The 10834-nt window shown below is 39.7% G+C and overlaps 2 protein-coding genes across 3 annotated transcripts in view; one reads left to right on the top strand and one right to left on the bottom strand.

The window, feature by feature from the left end:
• Nucleotides 1–371: 371 nt before the first annotated feature.
• On the top strand, nt 372–4221 carry RPL9 (ribosomal protein L9). The gene is made up of 7 exons (XM_077879264.1): nt 372–418; nt 505–620; nt 1156–1251; nt 2211–2343; nt 3466–3546; nt 3754–3868; nt 4136–4221. Exons 1-6 carry the CDS (start codon nt 373–375, stop codon nt 3858–3860), a joined length of 579 nt encoding a protein of 192 aa, XP_077735390.1. The 5' UTR covers nt 372; the 3' UTR covers nt 3861–3868; nt 4136–4221.
• Nucleotides 4222–7718: 3497 nt separating this feature from the next.
• KLB (klotho beta) overlaps nt 7719–10834 on the bottom strand; it is a 36393-nt gene continuing 33277 nt past the window's right edge. Inside the window, exon 5 of one of the 2 annotated variants that reach the window (XM_077879216.1) lies at nt 7719–9269. In XM_077879216.1, coding sequence (XP_077735342.1) covers nt 8905–9269 — 365 coding nt within the window. In that variant the 3' untranslated portion in view covers nt 7719–8904. The remainder of the gene's footprint in view (nt 9270–10834) is intronic. The other variant, XM_077879222.1, reaches the window with a different exon arrangement.

The raw sequence follows: 10834 nt of genomic DNA on the forward strand, positions 1-10834 counted from the left end.
TCGGAGCCTTTATGCCGGTTGTTCCTCCGCGCGCCGAGCGCCATATGGATCTGGCGGCGCTGGGATTCGAGCCCTGTGTTGGGCCTGTAGGGCCTACCCCCGCCCCTCAGCGTTGGCGTGATGGCGCCGCCTCAATGGGGCGCCTAGGGTTGCGCTGAGCGGGAGCTCGCCCTCTGTGCGCCTAATGTCTTCTTGGAAGCTGCTCGTTCCTGGTCAGGACCCAGCGGGGGCTGCTCTCCCGCTCGGGCCCCCTGCGCCCTCCCCGGGGTTTCTGCTTGCCGGCCTCCGGTAGCGGGGGAGCTCCGCGCGGGGTACTGTGGTCGCCAGCAGGCCCCGCGCCCGCCTCGTAACGCCACGCGTTTGTGTTTCAGAATGAAGACCATTCTCAGCAATCAGACTGTCGACATTCCAGAAAATGGTAGGAGACCTGATGTTTGTGTTCTTACGTCTTTACTGCCTGCTTTGTGCCTTGTTCCGAGGCCTCACTGGTATGTTCTCTCCCAGTCGACATCACCCTGAAGGGACGCACTGTGATCGTGAAGGGCCCCAGAGGAACCCTGCGAAGGGACTTCAATCACATCAACGTAGAACTCAGTCTTCTCGGAAAGAAGAAGAAGAGGGTGAGATACGGGTTGTTGTTGTTTTCCTAACACATCCGTTGTTCGTTTGGGAGGTAGGGATTGATTAGCTCCGAATTTGGTCGCTCTAAGAATTAAAGAATTGAGGTTCAGTGTCTCAGCTTAAAAATTTTGGTGTCCACAAAAGTGTGGCTAGTCTCGGTGTTAACGGCCTTCGTGAAGTGGAGAAAGGAAATAGTGAATAGGTTATAAAGCTCGATGTTGGTACAAGTCATCGTTTGTGTCGAGGTCTTAATACTGTTAAAAGTTAGGCTTCTTTCTGTCCTGATTATTTCGTGGGAATCTTGGGAACCAGGCAGGTCTTGCAAGCTCTCCAGGCATGAAGTATGATGCAACTCGAAAAATTAGTATTTCTGGGTTGACATTCCCTTGTGAGATCATTGAGGGCTTTTTATATGTGGTGGTTTTAATCGGGGTGGATACTGAAAATTAGAATAATTCTGTGAATAAGTGCATTTTTCTTTCAGGCTTCCTTATTAACTGGAAAGCCTCTCACGGAAGTTTTGTTCTGTTACAGCTCCGAGTTGACAAATGGTGGGGAAATAGAAAAGAACTGGCTACCGTTCGCACGATCTGTAGTCACGTTCAGAACATGATCAAGGGCGTGACACTGGTAAGCAGACGGACCAGACAGCTTGGCTTGGGAGGGGAAGGAGTTCCTCGGCTGTACTTCACCTATGCAACATCAATGTCTACTGCAGAACATAGATTATGCCTGTAACTTATTGAGGTCTTTGGGTAAAGGTGATCTTAGCAGTTTAATAGGCGTTCGTTGGTCTTTGGGATTAAGTGATAAATGTTAGTGAAGACAAGATCGTCTTAGTAGTAGGCTGATGGTGTTTTTTTTTTTTTCACATAAAATTCACACCTTTGGGATGTGTGTTTTGTTTATAGAGAACGTAGCATATAGGGTACGCTTTGCTTTTTTTGTTGTTGTTGGCTTGCCTCTCACCACCAGGGCCCCTTGAGAGTATAGAAAAGGCTGGATCAGCTTTCTGTGCTCCGAGTCTACTAACAAAAAAACCTATTTGATGTCACTATTCTCTATAACTCCCTCTCCCCCCCAGCCTTTAAGATCATGTTGCTGTCTTTGCTGAAACGATTTTCTTTGCATTAAAACCCAGCCCATTCAGAGTGCACCCCATAATGGCACCTTTCAACTCCATTATAAGCCTATTAGGTCATGTTTCCCCTATTTACCTTGCTACCAGAGTAAGTTCCTTGAGGGCACAGAGGCCTGTCTGAATTCTTAACATCTGGCATACCGTGATAACTCAAATGTTAGTCTCACGTCCAAGAAGGACTTTGGGGTTCTCATTTTTAAAAGCTGACATTGTTTACTGCGGTCATGGGGGGGGGTAATAAAGTAAATGCTGCTTTAAAGGGTTTTACAGTCTTGAAGAGTCAGAAACGTGTTTATGTATACAATTTGGAAGATTTTGGTCAGGTGACAATGCATTCCTATGTGAAGACTTTCATTTTTAAATTATAAGTAATGTTAGCATCCTACAAAATTTAGAAACTGGTTTTGTCTTTGAAATTGCTCAGTTTTGCTAATTGTTTACCTAACAGGGCTTCCGTTACAAGATGAGGTCGGTGTATGCTCACTTCCCCATCAACGTTGTTATTCAGGAGAATGGTTCTCTTGTTGAAATCCGAAATTTCTTAGGTGAAAAATACATTCGCAGGGTTCGGATGAGGCCAGGTATGTGCATATGGTTCAGAAATGGTTCCTTTTTACTTGTGAAGACTGGGGTTTGGGGTTGGCTATAAATCCATACTTCATAATTGTCCATTTTGATTATGCTTGTAATAACTCTTGGTGCCAGTTATGGTTTTATATCCTGTTTGTACTGATTGTGATTCCTAGAGGCTTGTGCGCTAGAGTAGTTTCAGGGAGTGTTAGCAGAGTTTAATTCTCTTTGCAAAATGTGAAATCCTAAAATTTGAATAGCGATGAATATCAGACTCAGATCTCAGTTCTCCTTTCAACTTTGGGCAAATCATCTACCTTTGTGCATCATTGTAGTCCTCTAAAATTGGGAACATCTATGGTTAAATGAGTTAAAATCAAAATGCACTTGCAACAGTTCTTGCTTGATAACAGTAAACACAGAAGCATTAAAAATTTTATTTTTAAGTAATCGCCACAATCGTTAGATCAAGAGTCACATGTTCCATTGACTGAGTCAGCCTGGTGCCCCAACAATTAGAAAATTTTAAAGCTTAGTGCTCTCTCTTTTTTTTTTAAAGATTTTATTTATTTATTCATAGAGACAGAGGTAGAGACCCAGGCAGAGGGAGAAGCAAGCATCATACAGAGAGCCTGATGTGGGACTTGATCCAGGGTCACGCCCTGGGCTGCAGGCGGCGCTAAACTGCTGCGCCACCGGGGCTGCCCAGTTTAGTGCTCTCTTGAAGCTTCTTGATTCCATTGGGGTGGAAAGAAGGAATTCTTAGTATCAGTTTAATGAACAAAAATAATTGTGTGGTATTAGCTGTGATCAACAGCATTTAGTGGGGATTGTTATATAACACTTTATAATGAAGCTTTGCACAGCTAAGTTGTGCTAGCTGAATACCATCTTACACTTCTTGACTGAAGCACTGAAGGTCTGACTACTCTGGAACAAATTTGTTCAAGCAGGAACACAAACCAGATGTTGTTGCCCAGATAAGTCAGGTCCTATAAAATTAGAATCTCAAGAAGTTTTATTTGTTGTGTGGAGTTTTAAATGGAATAAGTTGCTACTTTAAATGTTTTTAAATTGAATATACAGATTTGATTTTATGTTGACATTATGTGAATGCCTTTTTCTCTTTTTAGGTGTTGCTTGTTCGGTATCTCAAGCCCAAAAAGATGAGTTAATTCTTGAAGGAAATGACATTGAACTTGTTTCAAACTCAGGTTTGTATGTTTAGTATGCCTAATTACTGCCTATGAAGTTTTGTTTAAATCTTGTAGTTGAATACACGGTATTCTCTGAGCTTTTTAATTTGTGGAATTAAGTAAAACTACCAAGATAAAGAGGTTTTTAAGTATGGCATTTAGTAAAATCCTTTTAAGATGAGTTTGGCTATAACATAATCTACTTATTTTTTTTGCTGTTAATAGCTGCTTTGATCCAGCAAGCAACAACTGTTAAAAACAAGGATATCAGAAAATTTTTGGATGGTATCTATGTTTCTGAAAAAGGAACAGTTCAGCAGGCTGATGAATAAGCTCTGAGGTAGGTTCTTGGCAGTGTCTGTAAGTTTCCTTACTGGTTTAGTTATAGAGGTCTTAATTTACTAAGTCTGGAACTGGAGTTATAATGGCAGAAAGTGAGTTACATTCTGGAACACACTAAATTTGGCAGAATAAGAAAATTGCCATGCATTTTTCCTATGAACTCTAGTAAGTCAGAATCTTAGACAATGTTTTAGATTATTTAAGGTAGAACATGTTTCAGAGGGTATTGATGGGAATTGACCGATCTTTTCATTTCTTTTTACAGTTGTCCAGCAACAGAAACAGCAAGATGCCAGATGATTTTTCAGACTTATTTGTGATACCTTAAGAATGCAATAAAAACTACACTGATTTGGGGCTTTTTCTTTCTTTTTAAAAATATTTATTTGAGAGAGACCGAGAGCATGAGTTAGAAGCCTGATGCAAGGCTCCATCCCAGGAACCCAGGATCATGACCTAAGCCAAAGGCAGAGGCGTAACCAACTGAGCCATCCAGGCACCCCTGTGGCTTTTTCTTAAACCAATAATTCTTTCTAGCTATTTGGCAGTTAAACCATTCAGAAGTAAATTGTTTTGTGCCAAGAACAGTAACAAGGAATAGAACAGGAATTTTTTTCTAGTAAAACTTTATGGGAGAATTGGCTGAATTTGGTTTTTCAGGCAAGAGGAATACAGTACCAGTGACAGGCAACACTGTTCATCATTGGATGTAGAACTTTGGGGGGAGATCCTGAAGGTATCTACTAATTCTACAGAGGCATAATTTGAATATTTGTGAGGTAAGTATGCTTGAGTCACCTGTCTGGATACTGGTAACTTGTGTAGAAAGCAACAGAGTGGAACAAAGTGATAAAGTTAATTTGTGTTCATGATAAACAGGGCTGTTGTGTCCAAGATACTCTATTCACTCTCTACACTACCTCAGCTTTTTACTCCCATATTCAGTCCTTGACTTTTTTTAAAGAAATTGATAACACTCAAAATCCCCCAATTCTGTGTGTCACACTTCAAATATGTGACCATACTGGACTAACTTAGCAGGGTTGCTCCCAACCTCTTTCTGCAGTTCTCCCATCTCAACTGATGGAAACAGCAGCCTTATATAAAGTTTTGAAATTTTTCATAACTTAGGAAATGAAAAACTACATTTTGCCTGGATTTGTATATTAGCTTTTTGGCTGGTTATCTGTTTTCAGCAGTAGTGAGAATGCTTTTCTCAACCTCCACTGTGTCTGATTGAGTGACTGAACTGGCCTTGCTATTCTTCAGTACCACTGCCTTAAAACCTTCAAGTTGTCTTTTTAGAAGTCCTTTCCCTTTGTTTGTTTGTTTGTTTTGAAGTCCTTTCCCTTTGGAGTGGCAATTTAACTTTCAAGTCTATTGTCAGATATTTTCAGTGAAGCCTGCCTTGATCACCCTATTGTGTTGATTCCTCAGCCCCATCCTAGCATACCTATCCTTATCTCTGCTTCACTTGCTTTTGTCCATAGCATTTATAATGTAATGTGGTTTACTTTGTTGTGTATTGGTTGCTTTTTTCCAGTTAGAATGTAACCTTTGTGAGGATGGATCTTTTCTCACTGGGATATTCAGAGTACTAGGGACAATAGTGCCTGGTGCATAGCTATTTGCGGGGTGAATGGTACCTAGGTTGCCAGGGAGGTACCATTCAACCTAAGTTGAAGACTCACCAATGGGACTGGAAAGAAATGTTTTGGAAGGTATTGAGGATTATATAAGTGATTTTGAAGGTTGAAGAAAATTCCAAATGGCAATATTTTAGAAGGATAAAGGTGTTACAATTGAGAGTGTCAGTTGTATAGGTGGTGGAAGCAGCCGTGGGAGTAAGTAATTTCTCACAGTGAGATGGATTAACATGATGGGTGAGACTTCACAGCATAATAATTGGAGGCTGGTTGTAGCAACAGTGTTTTTTTTTTTTTTTTTTTTTTTCACTTAAGTTGGATGTGGTAGGGGGTGCCTGGGTGTTTCATTTGGTTAAGCATCTCCTCTGCCTTAAGCTTAGGTCATGATCCCAGGACCCTAGGATCTGGGATTGAGCCCCTGCATCAGGTTCCTTGCTCAGCGGGGAGTCTGCTCCCTCTCCCGCTACTCCATTTGTGCTCACTGTGTCAAATGAATAAATTTTAAAAAGTTAAAATTGGATGTGGTAAGGGAAAATCCAATTTCTCCTGGGAAGAATCGTCCAATAGGTCTACAATGGATAATCACTTGTGTGTTACATTTCCCAACTTTGAGGTTTAGATATCCATATTTTATATACTCCAAAGAAAGTTATCCAGGATGCACACAGCTTGGGAAGATGGGCAGAGGCAATGTTGGGCAGAATCCAATTATACACCAGACCCATTCACATTTTATATGGTTCTTAAAATTGACCAGATAATGTTAGTGAATATAAATAATCAGCATAAAGCAGTGTATTTGGAATAAGTTAGATTAAGAAATTAGTCAATGTACTGACCACCTCATTTTACAGAGGATCTTTAAACACTAGAGTTATATTTTCCATATGTATCAGACTTGTTAGTGAAAGATGGGGTTGTTCCATTGACTGCAAATTAATACCACACCAAAATAGAACACCTGATTTTTAAGAGGATTTCCACCACCCCCGCCCCCCTCCCCCAAGTCCCAGGCTTAAATTCTAAAGGTCTTACCCTGTCAAAAAGCTGTCCATTTCAAATGACTTGGTTTTTAAATCAGTTTGGGATAGGGATGCCTGGGTGACTATGCTGTTGGTGTCTGTCTTCGGCTCAGGGCGTGATCCTGGGGTCCAGTGATCAAGTCCCGTATTGGGCTCTCTATGAGGAGCCTGCTTCTCCCTACGCCTATGTCTGTCTCTTCGTGAATAAAATCTTAAAATCAGTTTGGGATAAACCTGAGTATTAAGTATAATTGATCATGATTTAGATTAAATATTTACTTAAGGATTCTTGTATGGTGATGGTTTAAAAACTTGTAATTCCCTGGTGTTCTAGGACTGTAAGCATTAGTTTGGGACTTGACAATTTGGGGGAGTTTATGGCAAGGTAACATTTGAAAAAGGACACATTTTAACTTCAGCTCTAAATGTAAAGAAAGACAAAGTATTGAAGATTTAAATGATAAACAATACAAGATACTTTTTAATCAAAACACAAAGTATTTAGACACCAGAAAAGCAAAACCTTAATTCTAAATTTTGTTATTCCTATGACTGAATATTCATTACTTTTTCAAGATGTTGGATGTTAGAGAGGTTGAAAAGGTGGTAATAAGCTGTTCAACTGATAACTCCTATAAGGATATTCACTGGAACTTTGGGGTCAATGAATCCATGTGGCACTAAGGGAAAAACAACCAACCCAGCCAAGTGATTCTTTTAAATGACAGTCTTTCCCCATAGTTAACATTAAAACAATCCGTTGTAACTGTGGATAGCCTTAGGCTCGCGATATGAGTTTTCAGAGGAAATACCAAAAATTATTCGGAAACATAAAAAGCATAATATAAAAACCGCCAAAGCTGGGAGAATGGATACAGTGGGGGCAACGAGGACAAAAAAACACAATTACTGTTTTAATTTGGCCAGCCAAAAAGTAAAATTGATTTCCCATCACTTTTGTATTCACCTGACCAATTGTATTACCTCATTATGGTATTTTTGAAACTTCCTGCTCTTATCAGAATCTCCATTACCTGCAAAATTTGACTTCTGACATAGTCATTTGTGGAAAGCACAATTTATTTAATTTAGGGTAGTTTCCTATCAAGGTTTTTTTGGACAAGAACGCTTTCCTTTGACTCAAATTCCTAGAGCATGTGGACAGTGATTAGCAACTAGGTGAAATGGGTGGTTAAATGTTTACTAACCCAAAGAAAGGGTATGAATGGGTTTACATTCAGGTTTTCCTTAAAATTTAGAATACAGTGAATAAATCAAGCACAGAGTTCAAAAAAGTCAAACTCCCAGTTCGTATTTACTTAATCCCAGCTTCAAAAGGTGCAGTGGAGAAAGTTTTAAGTCCTTCAAACATTTACATTCTGAATTGTATCCAAAGTTGCAATGTCAAGGTGCAGTTTGAGTGTCCCCATATACACATAGTGTCAGAACAGTGGAACTCAGGAGAGAGCAAGTCTTAAGGAATAATATGGTCCTTTGAAGACTTGATAATAAAAATAAAACTTTACATCTTTTTAGAATATTTAACTTTCCTAAGTATGTTAAGATCTTGTGTGCTGCCTCAACAATCCAAGTGCGGAAGATTGCTGTCAGTTTGTCCCAAGGAATTTGCTGTACTGTGAGGTTGAGTGCTGTCTCCTCAGGCAGTTGATGGGTCTAACTCTCCTTAATCTTAGTCCTGTGATCTTCCCATGAGATGGGTTATGGAAGTTAAGTCTTTTTTTTTAAAAAAAACTCAGATCTAATGCAAGGAGAGACCTCACAAAATTCCATGTTTTCTAAATGATTTTTATTTCTATTGAGAAAAACTAGGATCAATGTGTTTAAGAGTCTATGCTGGAAAAAAAAAAGTGCTGGAATGGATGATAAAGGAGCACTATTTACCCTATTGTATATCTTCTAAAGGGGAAAAGCACCTTGTTAGAAGTGATAGAATAATCACTGAATATCCAGTGTTAAGAGTTTTAGATTTCTGCTATGGAGTCTAGCAAAAGTTGCACTTTTTTCTAAGTAAGTTGCTATAATTAGCTATTGGTATTTCTAGAAGGAAGCCAGAGAAGAATGATGGATAACAGCTTATTAAACTTAATGAAGCATTGTATCAGATAATCCTAGCTTACTCTCTAGATCTTAGTCTTCAGATCTAAAAACTGTATTCAGTGATGTCAACACCCAATGGAAAATTCATTTGGACCACACAGCAGAGACCTTGATTGTCATCACCTTGGTTACTACTAGTGTTTCAAATTGTCTTCTATGTTACCAGTATTTGGGACTGGAGTGAATTTTTAGACTTTCTATCATGCAGACAGAAATAGGATCAGTTTCACTAAGAACTTTCTGTGGCCTCACTTTAATGGTATATGTTGTAAGTTCTTTGCTTTCCAAATTTTTCTTCTCTTTCGCTTATGAAGAATGGTAATTGATGAAAGTAGAACCAGGGTAGAGAAGAAGCAACAACTAAAGAATATCAGTGGTTTCTTTTGCACAAGAAATAAGCAGACCATGCACTCTGTGTTTCTTTGAGTCTCACTGCATCTAGGACTCCTGTTCTCAGAAGGGAAGCCACTGTTGCTGATCAGTTTGTTGTAAAGCTGAACTGAGGATTTAGCTTTGAATTCAGACGTGAAGAATCCAAATCTGGGTTTAGATTTTTCTTCAGTCAGTTTGAATGCATAATAGCCTTTGACTTTGACTTTATCAATTAGGTGTGCTGAAAAATATCAGAAGTGAACATTAATCACAAATGGGCTATAAAATATCTGAGTAAGAATTTAGTTTCTATTGAAATAAGCTAAGCTCATTAAAGTAGCAGTAGTCACTAAAGGATTTTTGACATTCTTTTATGATTGGTAAAAAGTAAAAATATGTGTAATTGAGTTTTAAAATTTTTGAAATAAAACTTTATTTTTTAAAGAAGATTTTATTTACTTACTCATGAGAGATACAGAGAGAGAGGCAGAGATACAGGCAGAGGGAGAAGCAGGCTCCATGCAGGGAGCCTGATGCGGGACTCGATCCCAGGACTCCAGGACCACACCATGGGCCAAAGGCAGGCGCCAAACCACTGAGCCACCAAGGGATCCCCTTGAAGTAAAACTTTGATCCATAAATAATACAAAAACACTGGGATGGTGTGGGGAGGGTACAAAAACAAATTTAAGAATTGGAGCCACCAAAGTGTAAAAGGACTTATTGTCATTGTGTTCATTTGGTTACAAGCAGAAAAAAATCTTGTCTATTTGGCCTGATTCCAGACCTCAGATGTGCTCTTGGTACTTACTGCCTAATAACCATACTTGGTTTTCCCCTAGTCATTTACTTGTCTGATGACACACCTTTCCCTCCTTAAACATATAGCACCTTCTGTCATCTTGCTTTGAAGGGATGATCTTCCTACCTATTTTACTTAAAACCTGAAGTACTCAGGAGAATTCTTCAATTTCCCATAATCACATCTGTCCACCTGCTGTCATACTTATGCTACTGTGGATGACCTGTCCATGTTCCTGGAAGAGGCTGACTCTTCCACCTATACACTAAGTTTACTGTCTCTTGTTTACTCAAGGACATCTCCATCTGTTCTCCCCTTCTTTCATGTATTTCCCCTTACTACTGGGTCATTTCCATATGAACATGCTTTAACTTCTGATATCTCTAGCCAAAAAAAAAAAAAAAAAAGCCCCCCCCCCTCCCTAGATTGCATACCCTCCTCTAGTTATCTTTACAGCACTGGCTCCTATTAACTCTTACTGGTTTCTCATCTCTCTGACCTCTGAATATTGAAGTGTCCCAGGGCTCAGGCCTCTTTGCTTGCTCCCTTGTGATATCATCCAGCCTTATTGTTTCCAAACACCATTCTTGCTCTTAACTCCCAATTTGTATCTCAGCCTCAGACCTCCCTCTGAACCTGAAACTCCAAATAGCCTATTTGACATCTGTAATTGGATGTCTGATAGACCTCTCAGATTTAACCTGTGCAACACCAAACAACTCCAAAAATTTGTTCTACCAGTCTCTGACCCACTCACTCTTTAGTTGCTCAAACCAAAACATTCATTCTTCCCTCTTCTTCACACCCTCCGTCCAATTCTGTTGACTTTACCTTCAAAATAAATCGAGAAGCTAGCCACTTGTTAACCATCTCCACTTTTTTTTTTTTTAAGATTTTATTTATTCATGAGAGGCAGAGGGAGAAGCAGGCTCCATGCAGGGAGCCTGATGCCGGAATCGATCCTGGGACTCCAGGATCTCGCCCTGAGCTAAAGGCAGATGCTC

The sequence above is a fragment of the Canis aureus genome, chromosome 2 (genome assembly GCF_053574225.1).
Source record: "Canis aureus isolate CA01 chromosome 2, VMU_Caureus_v.1.0, whole genome shotgun sequence".
NCBI lineage: Eukaryota > Metazoa > Chordata > Mammalia > Carnivora > Canidae > Canis > Canis aureus.